General features: G+C 39.8%; 1 protein-coding gene across 1 annotated transcript; it reads right to left on the bottom strand.

Annotated features, from left to right (window-relative positions):
* Positions 1-725: 725 nt before the first annotated feature.
* On the bottom strand, positions 726-2,063 carry LOC117978075 (sperm protein associated with the nucleus on the X chromosome C-like). The gene is made up of 2 exons (XM_034950980.4): positions 1,660-2,063; positions 726-1,009 (listed from the first exon to the last, which is right to left on the bottom strand). Exons 1-2 carry the CDS (start codon positions 1,867-1,869, stop codon positions 788-790), a joined length of 432 nt encoding a protein of 143 aa, XP_034806871.3. The 5' UTR covers positions 1,870-2,063; the 3' UTR covers positions 726-787.
* Between the last annotated feature and the right edge of the window lie 14,666 nt (positions 2,064-16,729).

Below are 16,729 nucleotides of genomic sequence, written 5' to 3'. Positions count from 1 at the left end.
CAAAATGGAAGTGTTAGGAAGCCGATAATAGACACACTCTCCTAAAAATGATCTCACCACATCACACCTAACCCTTCTCACCACCTTGCAGTTCACATTCCATGGAAAAAAGCTCCTCATACTTAAGAATGTTTTACTTTCCTTTTCCCAAGTCATGGCGATTTTGAATATTCACACTTTGCGGATATCAACACATTTCTAAAGCATACTTATCTTGATTAAAGACTGCTGAGGTCATTAAAACAGTAACAAATATTTAAGATGCATTGAACATTTTGTTTTAGAATTGGCTTTTCAATCATTTCATTACAAGCAATGCTTTCCTGCCGTTTACTTACTCCTACATCTACTATCTTCTTTTGTATTGTGCTTTGTGTTTTACAGAACATTTACTCTTTATAAAGCATATATTTCTAACCTAGGAAAATATCAAATGGAAAGGGGATGGGAATACCTTCGATATGTGCATTCAGCAGAACTATGTGCTGCCGGGTACAGTTGCGTGAACATATACACATCTCCACTTCCTGTGAGATAAAAGTTTAAGAAGGAAATTTTCTTTAGGAATCAGTCCTCCCCCAGGCCTTATTTACAATGTCTGGCTTACTGTCCACCTGTGGGTGTGTCCACCAACCCTACAGGACCTCATATCCCTCCCTTCTCAAATGCCTACCTCTTCCCTTCCCTTCCCCCCCACCACCATCAGAAAACAGGCAGAGATAATGCACAGCCATCAGCTTCTCAAACTTTATTTTCATTGCCCAAGTTTTAGGGCTGCAGCCTGTTGCTACTTTTCAGGTATTTCAGTCGTTATTTCTATGAATTCCTCCTCCTCCATTTGGAGGGTGTTGATTCGGTTCTCTCGGGCGTGGTCATTCACCAGTTCCTGTGCAGATGTTATTTTAACGTTCCTCCTGTAGGAAAGCACTATTGTGGTCGAGGACTCAGATGTTTTGAGTTTTTTAGGAGCAGGTTGTGGGTGTGAGTCCCCACTTTGGGTCTCCGGCATCTGTTAAGAAAACAGGGAGAGGCCAGGAGGACATTATTTTGGGTGAACAGGATAGAGACTGGATAGCAAGGGGGGCTTTATGAGAAGAAGGAATGCAGGTTGAGGAAGGGGTTTGATCCAGAGAAGAACAAGGTTGAACCACAGAGTAGAGATCTATGGGGAAGAAGAAGAAGAGGAGCGTGGGTAGGGTCATCTGTTAGTCCAAACTGCACCATTTTGTAAGTTCTTTGCTATTTTGCAGACCTTGGTCAAAGTGAAACATCCCATGGGGGTTCAGGCCATGAGAAACATCCTGCCTAACCACCTGTCTGCAAGGCGGACAAAGGCCCAACTAAAGAAAGATCCCTATCATATCTTGCTTGGCAATTTCTACGGAACACCACAATGATATTCCACCAGAAAAAGGGCCAAACCACCTGATCATAAGAACATCTTATCAATATCCTGCCGGGCAGCAAGCCATACTGCCCAGGCCCCTCCCACCCCTACCTACAAGCACCCCAGCCTGTAAGCGGCGGTGGGCTCTGGCATTAAGCGGGTCCCCCACTTCCACAATTGTCTGCAATATTCCTGTGTTGTTGTTTGAGCCGCCCCCGCTCTGTGTGTCTTTCTTTCACCCTCGCCTTCGCTTCAAAACCTAACAATCTTACCGCCTCGTTAGCCTCGTTGGAATCACAGGGGGCGCTTCTCTTCACCCCACTGGAACTGGATTTTTCGTCCATTGTATATATTAATTTGTCAGTGTCTGCGGGAGGCTTTGTAGCTTTTGAATCTTCGCAGTGGCCCAGAGCTCTTGCCCTCCCTATATATACCCTCCTGGTGACAAGGCAAAGCCACACCCTTGAGCTTTGTTTGATCATACAGGCAGTGTCCCAGCCAATGGCAGCCCTAGGGTGGCTTCACATCATAAAGCCCCACTGCTGACCACTCCCTGGGCTTGCGGGCGAGGGGTGACAGGGGTGTAGAGCAAACCAAATGCTGTTGTTGTTTCAGCATCCCCTGAAGATGCATCCCAAACCCATCTGCTGCCGCTCCTCGTTTCTCCATGTTTAATGTTCATGGTTCACATGGAAGTCAGAGGATGATTCCTTCAAGCCCTTCCCCACAGCCATTCCTATTAAGTGATTCATTCTTTTGTCTTCCAGCCCTCACCATGACTTAGTATTTCGATGTCTCACCTCAAATCCCCCAAGCTAGTGTGGCTACATTTATTTATTGGTGGAGATGTGAATTATCCCATTTCCCTCCTACAGTTCCTTCACATGCACCTCGAAGACCATTTACTTTTGGGCTACTGCCAGGCAAATTTCAACCCATGTTCTTTTACCCAATGTCCATGTAGTTCTTTTAAGTTTCCTATCTCCAATCTGAAATAATGGCCTTCAGTCTGTCAAAAGTTTAGTGAATCAACATTCTTTACCGTGTATCCTAGTCTTGTTTCAAATCAGGGGTGTATATTTTTTTCTGTTTTTGAAATGGAGTTTCACTCTTGTTGCCCAGGCTGGAGTGCAATGGCATGATGTCAGCTCACTGCAACCTCTGCCTCCTGGGTTTAAGTGATTCTCTGGCTCAGCCTCCTGAGTAGCTGGGATTACAGGCCTGTGCCACCACGCCCGGCTAATTTTTGTATTTTTAGGAGAGACGGTGGTCTCACCATCTTGGCCAAGCTGGTCTTGAACTCCTGACCTCGTGATCCACCCGCCTTGGCCTCCAAAGTGCTGGGATTACAGGCGTGAGCCACCACACCCAGCCAGGACGGCCATTATTAAAACCACCATTGACAAGGAAATTTTGGTTACTTCTGTAGCATACAACAATTTAACATAAAATTTATAATTAATAACATACACAAGTTATTTCAGAAGTATAAGAGTTTCCCATAATTTTGGAGCACATATCACTGACATTTCTATAAATAGAGCCCAAAGAAAGTCAAACACCATTTTATATTTGACGATGCTTCTTGTATGATTTTTATACCAAATAAGACCAATATGTCTCTTTTGGACTTCAGAGGACTCATATCAAAAAATTAAGGAGGAATGAAGTTAGAATTTGACTTTGGAAAGTTCATCAAAGATAAAAAGTTTAAAATGCTTGATATCACGAAATAGGGTCATGGGTCATTGTAAAATAAGTCATTCATTTAACCAAAGCAGTAACTCAAAGATTTCAAAAAAAAAAAAAAAAAAATAGTGAAAATCTTTATTCTTTGAGAGAGGAGGCTTAATATCCCAAACAATAAGCCCTAATTAAAAACAGGATGCGGCAAATTAAATTTGTTTTTTTGAAATTTTATAATAAAAGTTTAATCATCTTGAGTATAAAATACAATTCCTACAAACCTTGTAACCTTCATCATTTTGCATGAAGGAGTGAGTTAATGCTCCAAGAAAGCCTTGTTAAACTGACAGAGCAACCTAGATACTGGTTTTGCTTTAGTTTGCCTTTGATATTAATGGTTCATTCCTAGAGAAACTGAGCTACTTTTCTCTTAATATCAGCCCTTACAATCTCACATGCCCACCTCTTCCACAATAGTCCTTGGGCCTTGAGGAGTTGAATAGTTTTAATTTCTGGCCCTGCATCTCATGAACGCAGTTTACTTTGATTAGCATCTTCTACTGGGCCTGAAGATAAGGCTGTAATTGCTGTCAGTGTTTAAGATATAGCAGAACTTGGTGTCCTTTTTAGACCCAGAAGTCAAAGCCCTATAGCTCAATGGCACAAGGACTTTAAAAGCACATACAGAAAGTTACACAGATGGAAGAAAACACTTTTTTAGACCTTGAAGAAAAAATTTTGGGCCTGTCATTGTGGCTCGTACCTGTTATCCCAGCACTTTGGGAGGCTGAAGCAGTTGGATCACTTGAGGTCAGAAGTTCGAGACCAGCCTGGCCAACACGGTGAAACCCTGTCTCTACTACAAATACAAAAATTAGCCGGGCGTGGTGGCAGGAGAATTGCTTGAACCTGGAAGGGGGAGGTTGCAGTGAGCCAAGATTGTGCCACTGCACTCTCAGCCTGGGTGACAGAGTGAGACCCTGTGTCAAAAAAAAAAAAAAAAATTATGAGACATGTGTCTACCCCCATGTTCTTAGCTTCAGGTCATCCCAGAAAAAAGTAACAAACTGTTACAAAATGGGAGCCACTGTACTCAGTTCTTCTTCCTCAGATTGTGTAAGAACAAGCTAACTGAACTCAATCATTTATCATTAATACAAAAGGCAGTACATGAACCTACTTTCCTTCTACTTTATACAGCACAGAAATGATTTCTCCTCCTGCAGTGATGACAAGAAATATATTTTTGGTCTCTGTAGTTGACATGCAGATGTACTCACTGTATCTCAAGTGGAAACTCATTAAAAGCCACTGGATTGCAATTGTGTTATCTCCCAGGAACACAGACAATAACATTCGTCATCACTCCCAATGCATTTCCACTTGCTAACACAGTGAAATCACCAACCTCACCTTCGTTCCCCTGAGGTTTCCATAGAAAGTTTTCACATTTTATTCCAGTTGATCAGACAAAAGCTCTAGGTGTCTGTTTATCACCAAGACATTTTTTAAATTTAAATTGCAAAATGCAGCCACACGATCACCTATAAAACCGTGGAAACTTCTGTTTCCTAATCTGTCGAGTAGGTCTGAGTTTGTAGATATTGCTAAAAATTTCCCACCAAGTGTTTGGAATTGTTGCTTAGATAATAAATATTAGGCTAAATTAGACACATAGGTGGGGCTAATACATAAGAAAAATGACGTATATCATCTGAAAATATATACTTTTCTCTAATATTTTACTCATTTTGGGAAAATAATTCCTTTTGCAAAGAGATTTCCAATGCTCTTGGTTTTGTGGGTACTTTGCAATTGTGTGTATAATAGACAGTTGGGCAAATCTTACCCAAGTTTACCTTTCCTGGCTTCCCTATTTCTACTTATGATCACTATCACATCTTGAAGCTGGAAGGAATCGTGGTAGCTATTATTCATTTGGCAATTTTTTACAGGTTTATTGAATGTCTGTTGTGGATCAGGCTCTATTTTAGGCACTGAGGATTTACACATACCCTTGGGAAACCTCAGGGGGCAAATAAAACACAACTAAATGAGTGAGATAAGGTCAGATGGTAATGGTTGCTATAATGAAAACTGTTCGGGGAGATATTTAAATTAAGCTTTTGATCAGGAACTACTTCAATGAGGAGATGATATTTAATCTTGAGAAAGAGCTGGCCAAGTGGATTTATGAAGAGAGCATCCCAGATAGAGGAAACAGCATCTGTATACAATGAGGTGCTCGACAATTTTTGATAAATGAGGAATTATCTTTAATTACCTTAGAATTTTAAAGTATTTTCTTATTTAGTGTCCATCTATATTTTAACTGATATTTGCAATTTTCTATGAGGGTAATCATATTTTGGTAGAAAGGGATTTTTTGCCTTCAAGATATTAGCCCTTTGTTACTGGTATTGCAAATACTCTCCCATTTAGTTATTATTTATACATTGACAAATTTTGTTCTTTTTTAAAATAAAGGTTATATATTACATTTAATTCTATTAACCTTTTTTATGTTTCTTAGCTTTCATTATATGCTTAGAAATAACCACTCTACCTAAAGATATTTAGTAGTTAAGTCACTAGTAATTATTTATGTTAACACTTCATCTTTAATGTTTTAAAGTATTTGATATATCTTTGCATTTATTTGAGTTGAGAAACCGTTTTAGTTTTTAACAAATGGTTAACTAGTAATCACAAGGAAATTAAATAATTGACATTCTTGCTGCTTATTTTATTTTATTTTATTTTTGTACTTTTTTTTTACAGTTTTTAAAATTATATTTTAAGTTCTAGGGTACATGTGCACAACGTGCAGGTTTGTTACATATGTATAGATGTGCCATGTTGCTGTGCTGCACCCATTAACTCGTCATTTACATTAGGTGTATCTCCTGACGCTATCCCTCCCCACTCCCCCTACTCCACAACAGGCCCCGGTGTGTGATGTTCCCCTTCCTGTGTGCAAGTGTTCTCATTGTTCAATTCCCACCTATGAGTGAGAACATGCGGTGTTTGGTTTTTTGTCCTTGCGATAGTTTGCTGAGAATGATGGTGTCCAGCTTCATCCATATCCCTACAAAGGACATGAATTCATCAATTTTTATGGCTGCATAGTATTCCATGGTGTATATGTGCCATATTTTCTTAATCCAGTCTATCACTGTTGGACATTTGGGTTGGTTCCAAGTCTTTGCTGTTGTGAATAGTGCCACAATAAACATATGTGTGCATGTGTTTTTATAGCAGCATGATTCATAATCCTTTGCGTATATACCCAGTAATGGGATGGCTGGGTCAAATGGTATTTCTAGTTCTAGATCCCTGAGGAATCGCCACACTGTCTTCCACAATGGTTGAACTAGTTTTCAGTCCCACCAACAGTGTGAAAATGTTCCTATTTCTCCACATCCTCTCCAGCACCTGTTTATTCCTTACTTTTTAATGATCGCCATTCTAACTGGTGTGAGATGGTATCTCATTGTGGTTTTGATTTGCATTTCTCTGATGGCCAGTGATGATGAGCATTTTTTCATGTGTTCTTTGGCTGCATAAATGTCTTCTTTTGAGAAGTGTCTGTTCATATCCTTCACCCACTTGTCGATGGGGTTGTTTTTTTCTTGTAAATTTGTTTGAGTTCATTGTAGATTCTGGATATTAGCCCTTTGTCAGAAGGGTAGATTTCAAAAATTTTCTCCTGTTCTGTAGGTTGCCTGTTCACTCTGATGGTAGTTTCTTTTGCTGTGCAAAAGCTTTTTAGTTTAATTAGATCCCATTTGTCAATTTTGTGTTTTGTTACCATTGCTTTTGGTGTTTTAGACATGAAGTCCTTGCCCATGCCTATGTCCTGAATGGTATTGCCTAGGTTTTCTTCTAGGGTTTTTATGGTTTTAGGTGTAACATTTACGTCTTTAATCCATCTTGAATTAATTTTTGTATAAGGTGTAAGGAAGGGATCCAGTTTCAGCTTTCTACATACGGCTAGCCATTTTTCCCAGCACCATTTATTAAATAGGGAATCGTTTCCCCATTTCTTGTTTTTGTCAGATTTGTCAAAGATCAGATAGTTGTAGATGTGTGGTATTATTTCTGAGGGCTCTGTTCTGTTCCATTGGTCTATATCTCTGTTTCGGTACCAGTACCATGCTATATCTGTGTTTTGGTTACTGTAGCCTTGTAGTACAGTTTGAAGTCAGGTAGCGTGATGCCTCCAGCTTTATTCTTTCGGCTTAGGATTGACTTGGCGATGCGAGCTCTTTTTTGGTGCCATTTGAACTTGAAAGTAGTTTTTTCCAATTCTGTGAAGAAAGTCATTGGTAGCTTGATGGGGATGGCATTGAATCTATAAATTACCTTGGGCAGTATGGCCATTTTCATGATATTGATTCTTCCTATCCATGAGTATGGACTGTTCTTCCATTTGTTTGTGTCCTCTTTTATTTCCTTGAGCAGTGGTTTGTAGTTCTCCTTGAAGAGGTCCTTCACATCCCTTGTAAGTTGGATTCCTAGCTATTTTATTCTCTTTGAAGCAATTGTGAATGGGAGTTCACTCATGATTTGGCTCTCTGTCTGTTATTGGTGTATAGGAATGCTTGTGGTTTTTGCACATTGATTTTGTATCCTGAGACTTTGCTGAAGTTGCCTATCAGCTTAAGGAGATTTTGGGCTGAGACGATGGGGTATTCTAGATATACAATCATGTCATCTGCAAACAGGGACGATTTGACTTCCTCTTTTCCGAATTGAATACCCTTTATTTCTTTCTCCTGCCTGATTGCCCTGGCGAGAACTTCCAACAGTATGTTGAATAGGAGTGGTGAGAGAGGGCATCCCTGTCTTGTGCCAGTTTTCAAAGGGAATGCTTCCAGGTTTTGCCCATTCAGCAGGATATTGGCTGTGGGTTTGTCATAGACAGCTCTTATTATTTTGAGATACATCCCAATAGTACCTAATTTATTGAGAGTTTTTAGCATGAAGGGCTGTTGAATTTTGTCAAAGGCCTTTTCTGCATCTATTGAGATAATCATGTGGTTTTTGTCTTTGGTTCTGTTTATATGCTGGATTACGTTTATTGATTTGTGTATGTTGAAGCAGCCTTGCATTCCAGGGATGAAGCCAACTTGATCATGGTGGATAATGTTTTTGATGTGCTGCTGGATTCCGTTTGCCAGTATTTTATTGAGGATTTTTGCATCTATGTTCATCAGGGATATTGGTCTAAAATTCTGTTTTTTTGTTGTGTCCCTGCCAGGCTTTGGTATCAGGATGATGCTGGCCTCATTAAATGAGTTAGGGAGGATTCCCTCTTTTTCTGTTGATCGGAATATTTTCAGAAGGAATGGTACCAGCTCCTCCTTATAACTCTGGTAGAATTTGGCTGTGAATCTTTCTATTCCTGGACTTTTTTTGGTTGGTAAACTATTAATTATTGCCTCAATTTCAGAGCCTGTTATTGGTCTCTTCAGGGATTCAACTTCTTCCTGGTTTAGTCTTGGTAGGGTGTATGTGTCGAGGAATTTATCCATTTCTTCTAGATTTTCTAGTTCATTTGCATAGAGGTGTTTGTAGTATTCTCTGATGGTAGTTTGTATTTCTGTGGCATCAGTGGTGATATCCCCTTTATCATTTTTTATTGCGTGTATTTGATTCTTCTCTCTTTTCTTTTTTAATAGTCTTGCTAGCAGTCTATCAATTGTGTTGATCTTTTAAGAAAACCAGCTCCTGGATTCATTGGTTTTTTGGAGCGTTTTTTGTGTCTCTATCTCCTTCAGTTCTGCTCTGATCTTAGTTATTTCTTGTCTTCTGCTAGCTTTTGAACGTGTTTGCTCTTTCTTCTCTAGTTCTTTTAATTGTGATGTTAGGGTGTCAATTTTAGATCTGTCCTGCTTTCTCTTGTAGGCATTTAGTGCTATAAATTTCCCTCTACGCACTGCTTTGAATGTGTCTCAGACATTCTGGTATGTTGTGTCTTTGTTCTTGTTGGTTTAGCTACAAAGAAGCTTCTTAAATTTTAAAAAGCCCGCTCTATAATCTGATTGGTCAGTTTTTGTTCCATCATCAGTAAGTGGTTTCTCCGCGTTTAAGCCATTTAGGTGCCAGCTACTTCGGCATTACTAATTTGTTCGGCATTAATATAATATGCTATCCACACACAAGACAAGATAGTAGCAAGTTTCAAGATGGGGTACATTACATGCCAATTTGATATGACTGTGTTTATTTTAAATGCTGCCTTATCATATACTAAATTATATATTCTTGAGTCTAAATCCAGACTTTGTACTGTGTTCCTTTTAGCTATTGCTCTTTGCCAATACCAACTGTTTTGTTTTTTCTATCTTTATAATGGCATTGATGTTGGGACCGGTCTTCCCTCATTCGTCTTTATCAAAAGTATCTTAGTATCACCTGTTATTCCAGGTATATCTTTGAGTCCTTTTGCCAGTTTATTTTTAAATAATATTTTGATTGGAACAGAATAAAAATTATAATTACATTTACATAAAATAGAAATTTTTACTTTGATTATTCCTAAATACATTCTGTTGTTGTTTACTATAATAAATATGCCCACTTTTTACCATACTGAACCTCTAATTAGTTCTAAAAAGATATAGAATGAATTTTCTCAGATTTTCTCGGTATATAAGAATGTAATCTACAGATAATTACATATCTTATAAGGAATTACACATTGTTATTACACATATGTGTATATTCATTTGTTTATTTATTTATAGGAACTAGAGCTCATATATTTTAATATGGCTTCACCACTTACCAGCTGTGATACTTTACATCTCTTAACCTCAACTTTCTTTAAAACCGAGAGACAGTTACTTAACACACAAGGTGATTTGGACCATCAAAGGATCACATGAGTTCATTTAGACAAAATGCTTAGAACAATGCCTATCACATAATAAGCACTATAAAGGGTTTTTTTGTTGCTGCTGCCATTATTAATATTATTTTATTGGCCGCAACTTCAAAAGAAAAGAGAAATAATAGTGGTGTAAGTAAACATCTTTATTTTGCTCTTTATCTTAGGGATGATAGCCTTTAGAGATTTCTTTTACATGTTTATTTCATCTATATTTTTACATTATGAAGTATTTAAACTTATAGACATTTTGACATTTTGTAACTTAATTTATTGGTATGTGTATTAGTCCGTTCTCATGCTGCTAATAAAGACATACCCAAGACTGAGTTATTTATAAAGGAAAGAGGTTTAATTGACTCCCAGTTCAGCATGGCTGCAGAGGCCCCAGGAAACTTAGAAATGATAACAGAAGAGGAAGCAAACACATCCTTCTTCACATGGCAGCAGGGAGAAAAATGAGTGTTGCGTTAGTCCATCTTCATGCTGCTGATAAAGACATACCTGAGACTGCGCAATTTTACTAAAAAAAGAGGTTTATTGGACTTACAGTTCCACATGGCTGGGGAGGCCTCACAATCATGGCAGAGGGCAAGGAGGAGCAAATCACATCTTATGTGAATGGCGGCAGACAAAAAGAGAGCTTGTGCAGAGAAACTCTGCCTTATAAAGCCTTCAAATCTCATGAGACTTATTCACTATCAAAAGAACAGCATGGGAAAGACCTGCCCCCATGATTCAATTACCTCCCACCAGGCGCCTCCCACAATATGTGGAAATTCAAGTTGAGATTTGGGTGGGAACACAGCCAAACTGTATCATTATGCCCCTGGCCCTTCCAAATCTCATGTCTTCACATGTCAAAACCAATCATGCCTTCCCAACAGTCCCGCAGAGTCTTAACTCATTTCAACATGAACTCAAAGTCCACAGTCCAAAGTCTCATCTGAGACAAGGCAAGTCTCTTTCACCTATGAGCCTGTAAAATCAAAAGCAAGTTAGTTACTTCCTAGACACAATGGGAGTACAGGAATTGGGTAAATATAGCCACTCTAAAGGGGAGAAATTAGCCAAAACAAGGGGCTACAGGCCCCATGCAAGTCCAAAATCAAGTAGGGGAGTCACATATTAAAGCTCCAAAATGATCTCCTTTGACTCCATGTCTTACGTCTGGGTCACGCTGATGCAAGAGATGGGTTCCCATGGTCTTGGGCAGCTCCACCCCTGTGGCTTTGCAGTGTACAGCCTCCCTCCCAGCTGCTTTCACAGGCTGGTGTTGGGTGTCTGTGGCTTTTCCAGGCACACGGTGCAAGCTGTCGGTGGATCTGCCATTCTTGGGTCTGGCAGATGGTACCCCTCCTTTCACGGCTCCACGAAGCGGTGCCCCAATAGGGACTCTGTGTGGGGGCTCCAACCCCACATTTCCCTTCCACACTGCCTTAGTAGAGGTTCTCCATGAGAGCCCCACCCCTGCAGCAAACTTCTGCCTGGACACCCAGGCATTTCCTTACATCTTCTGAAATCTAGGTATAGGTTCCCAAACCTCTATTCTTGACTTCTGTGCACCCACAGGCTCAACACCATGTGGAAGCTGACAAGGCTTAGAGCTTGCACCCTCTGAAGCCACAGCCTGAGCTGCATCTTGACCCCTTTTAGTCATGGCTGGAGTAGCTGGGATGCAGGGCACCAAGTCCCTAGACTGCACACAGCACAGGGACCCTGGATCTGGCCCACGAAACCATGTTTTCCTTCTAGGCCTCCAGGTCTGTGTTGGGAGGGGCTTCTGTGAAGACCTGTGACATGTTCTGGAGACATTTTCCCCATTGTCTTGGGGATTAACATTTGGCTCCTGGTTACTCATGCACATTTCTGCAACTGACTTGAATTACTCTTCAGAAAATGGGATTTTCTCTTCTATTGGATTGTCAGGCTACAAATTTTCCAAAATTTTATGCTGTGCTTCCCTTATAAAACTGAATGCCTTTATCAGCACCCAAGTCACCTCTTGAATGTGTTGCTGCTTAGAAATGTCTTCTGCCAGATACCCAAAATCATCTCTCTCAAGTTCAAAGTTCCACAAATCTCTAGGGCAGGGGCAAAATGTCACCAGTCTCTTTGCTAAAACATAACAAGAGTCACCTTTGCTCCATTTCCCAACAAGTTCCTCATCTCCATCTGAGACCACCTCAGCCTGGATTTCATTGTCCATATCATTATCAGCATTTTAGTAAAGCCATTCAGGAAGTCTCTGTGGAGTTCCAAACTTTCCCATATTTTCCTGTCTTCTTCTGAGCCCTCCAAACTGTTCCAACCTCTTCCTGTTACTCAGTTCCAAAGTCACTTCCACATTTTTGGGTATAATTTCAGCAATGCCCCTGGCACCAACTTATTGTATTCATTTGTTTTCAGGCAACTGATAAAGAGATACCTGAATCTGGGCAATTTTACAAAGGAAAGAGGCCTATTGGACTTACAGTTCCAAGTGGCTGGGGAGGCCTCACAGTCATGGCGGAAGGCAAGGGAGAGTTCGTGATATCTTACATGAATGGTGGCAGGCAAAAAGAGAGCTTGTGCAGGGAAACTCTGCCTTATAAAGCCATCAGATCTCGTGAGACTTATTCACTATTAAGAGAACAGCATGGGAAAAACCTGCCCTCATGATTTAATTACCTCTCACAGGGTACCTCCCACAGCATGTGGGAATTTAAGATGAGATTTTGGTGGGGACACAGCCAAACCATATCAGTGTCCTGCAAAGGGGGAAGCCTCTTATAAAACCACCAGATCTTGTGAGAACTAACTCACTATCATGAGAACAATATAGGGGAATCTGTCCCCATAATTCAATTATCTTCACCTATTTTTCCCATGACACATGGGGATTATGGGAACTACAATTCAAGGTGAGATTTGGGTGGGAACACAGCCAAACCATATTAGTATGTATCTCTAAAAAGCAACATTAAAAAATAAACTGCAATACTATTAAGATAGCAAACAAAAGTAATATCTTCTAAGGCCAGGCACAGTGGCTCATGCCCGTAATCTCAACATTTGCAATACCAAGATGGGCGGATATCTTGATCCCAGGATTCTGAAATTGTGTGCTTATTTACTCATGGTGTAATTTACTTTTGATAGCTATTGTATTTTCTATAAACTGGTAGTTCAATCTGAAGGCTTGATTGGATTACAGTTAAAAATATTTTGTGAAAGAGCACCCTTTACTACATTATGTGTCATTTCTGGACGTCTGGGAAGCAGATGTCGAGGCATAATTAGAAGTGCAAAAGATTTATTGGGAAAAATGCCTGAGAGGATAGAGGAGAAGGGGAACAAGAGTTTTTATGATCTGCACAAAAATTCTGAAGCTTTTAAAAATATATAAATTATTTAGGATTTGCACCCCATTCTCCTTCATGTCTTCACCTGCTACGTTTTCCCCTCAGAAAACCTTAATTGCAAATTTGAATTTCTCTGAGTTTTTGAGTGGGCTATGATCTTTGTCATTTCTAATACTTCCACATGCTATTGGTTCCTTTGCTTGGAATATTCTTTCCATCTTGGTCAATGTGAACTCTTAATTATACTATAAAGATAACTTAAATATCATCTCCTCTAGTAAACTCACCTTCACTTACCTGGAGACTGGTTGACTGATTCTTTCTCTAAATTTCTGTAAATCCTCATATGTATGTGTAGAACAGTGCTTATCTTATGTTTTTTCACAAATTATTTATGTGTTTGTTTCCTCATTTAACTGTGGGTTAGAAAGACTGCAAATATGCTATTTCTTCTGTACATTATTCACGATTAGTACAGAGCTTGATCAATATTAGCTGTTCAAAAGAATGAGTACATAATTCCTCAATGAAGTGTAGTTTCAAAGCCAGTTTCTCTACTCTCTTGCTCTCTGATTAAATATTCATCTTTCAAACTATTACCCAAACTGCATTTTAGGGACAATAAAACACTTAGTTGTTACGCACAAGGGCTCTGAAGCCAAACACCTTGAGTTAAAATCCTCTCTAAGCCACTTACTGTGTGACCCTAACCACCTTGGCCTTATTTTCTGCATCTGTGAAATAATAATTAGATTATCAATTTTATATGGTTGCTTCAAGGATTAAATGAGATAATAGGTAAGCTTTCAATAAACATTCGTTAGCATTTCCAAAGATCACATCTCATATAAAATCTTTATATTTACTTAGCCCTGTATCACATGCTCCAGCTACATTAACATCACTGTTACCAATAATTCTATTAGCTGGCCGGGCATGGAGGCTCATGCCTGTAATGCCAGCACTTTGGGAGGCCAAGGCGGGCAGATCACGAGGTCAGGAGTTCAAGACCAGCCTGACCAACATGGTGAAACCCCGTCTCTACTAAAAATACAAAAATTAGCTGGGGCATGGTGGTGCATGCTTGTAATCCCAGCTACTTGGGAGGCTGAGGCAGGAGAATCGCTTGAACCCGGGAGGTGGAGGTTGCAGTGAACCGAGATCATGCCACTGCACTCCAGCCTGGGCAACAGAGCGAGACTCCATCTCAGAAAGAAAACCAATCAATTAGCTTATAATTATTTATTATGTTCAATGCATACTTTAATTGATTGAGCACATATTTTGAATCAAGCACTGCTCTAGATATTAGAGATATAGCAGTGAACAAACATTTATTTTTTTTCCTTCACGTGGCTTATATTCTGGGGAGAGGGGGCAGGCAATAAGCGAAAATAAATATGCTAAATATATACTATTTGAGATAGTATACATTGAAATGGAGGAAATAATGTAGAACATGGGAGTTCAGGGAATGCTGAGGGGATGTTGTTTTAAATAGGGAGTTCAAGTAAAACCTCACTGAAAAGGTGATATTTGAGAAAAAACCGCGAGAAAATGAGGGAGCCAGTAATGTAGATATTTGAGGAAAAGCAGTTCAAAACAATAATGAACTGTTTTTCATTCAGGACAAAGGCTGAATTCTTGAAGCAGAAATGTGCTTGGCATATATAGAGAATCATGGGGAGGTCATATCGACCTAAGAAGAATAAGAAACAGGCACAATAATGGAGGCTAAGGTCACAGAGGTAGCAGGTTCCAAATGACATAAAGTGTGTTTTGTTTTTTTTTTTTGCTTTGAGCGAGCTGGAAAGCCATTGCCAGTTTTGAGTGAAGGAGTGATGTGATAAATTTTTAAAAGATCATTCTAGAAGCTGTGTGCAGAATGAACTACAGATTGATAAGGATGGCGCAGAAATACCAAGTAGGAGTCTATTCCAGTAATCCAGATGAGGGATAATGATGATTTGGTTGAGAGTTGTAATGTTAGAGATGGTGAGAAGTGGGCCAGTTTGAAAAGTATTTTAAAAGAGCATAGAGGATTTGCTGATGAATTGGATTTGGGGTAAAAAAAGGAGAGGAGTTGGGCATAATAATAATAGCTAATGCATTTGCACTTAATACATATTCAACACTATTAAATTTTTAAATAAGTATTAGCTAATTTAGTTTTTAGAAACAATGAAGAAATAATTCCTGGAACATATGAGTACTCAATATTTACTAATTGAGGCACAGAGAGGATGACTAGCTTAGCCCATGCCATGCAGCTAGTAAATAGTGGATCCAAGATTCAAACCGAGACAGTGCAGCTACAGAGTTCATGATTTTAAGTACTGCATGATGGATGGATGCTTTGAAGGAATGTTAGGGCCAGGGTCTGGGATCCATGAGAATAAAGGAGGCCAGTGTTTTTGTGAGCTCAGCAGCCAAGAGCAGGAGTGGTGCTAAGAGGCCCAGGGAGATACCTGCTACCCCAAACATTGACTCTTTTCCCTGTGCAGGATGTTAGAAGCCCCCCCAAACTCCAGTAGTGTTCTACAGAGAGATAGTCAATGGACAATTTCTTAATGAGCCATATTTTTTAAAAAATAGGCTTTCCATTTCATCCATACATAGGCATGTGCTTATTTTGCCTAAAAGGGTGTAACACAATTTGTCAACCAAAATGAAATTAATGTGGAAATTTTGTTGTTTGCTGGAATGCCACATTGGGGAATTATTTCATAGTTTTGATGAGTGAGCAGATATTAATTGAGAGACATGGAGTGATCAGAGGAGGTCAGTCAACCTGTGTGTGTTTATCAGCAGCTACTCCTTTATGTTTTATCTGTGTTCTGTAGGGCCAACCACTCAAGAAAGCTCAGGCCTTGGCTTAGCGTCTTCTCAGAAGCTCATAGGAGCTCCAGCCATTGCTGAGTGCTCTGGGCATGCTGTATCCATAGTGTAGACTCACACCTGGACACAGAGCATGTCCTGGTGCCATGTAAGGGGAGGACAAAAGACCCACTGTCTCACACCAAGCTCTCCTGCAATTATGTTTTCCCATCAGTGTCATTATCAAACTGGGAGTGATTTCCACCTCCTTGTTTCTGGGAACATTCTTCAATGTCTGGAGACATTTTTGGTTGCTATAACTGGTGGGAGGTGAGTGCTCCTAACAGTGGGTGAAGGCCAGAGATGCTTCTGAATATCCTGCAATGCACAGGAGAGTCTCTGTGCAAAGAATTATCAGGCTTAAAACAATAGTGCTGACGATGAAAACTCTGGTGTAGGATGAAGCCTTCCTTGTCTTAGTTTAGGTTGGGCTATTGGGGTAGGACAGATTACCTCAGAGCTTATAGGACACACAGAAATCTGAATGGGAATAGCTGGGGCTATTGGAAAGATGTTAAAGGCCGGGACAGTCAGAAGGTG

Source organism: Pan paniscus, chromosome X, assembly GCF_029289425.2.
Source record: "Pan paniscus chromosome X, NHGRI_mPanPan1-v2.0_pri, whole genome shotgun sequence".
Lineage (NCBI taxonomy): Eukaryota > Metazoa > Chordata > Mammalia > Primates > Hominidae > Pan > Pan paniscus.
Note: the sequence above shows the minus strand (reverse complement) of the source record. Positions and strands in the feature narration are given on the sequence as shown.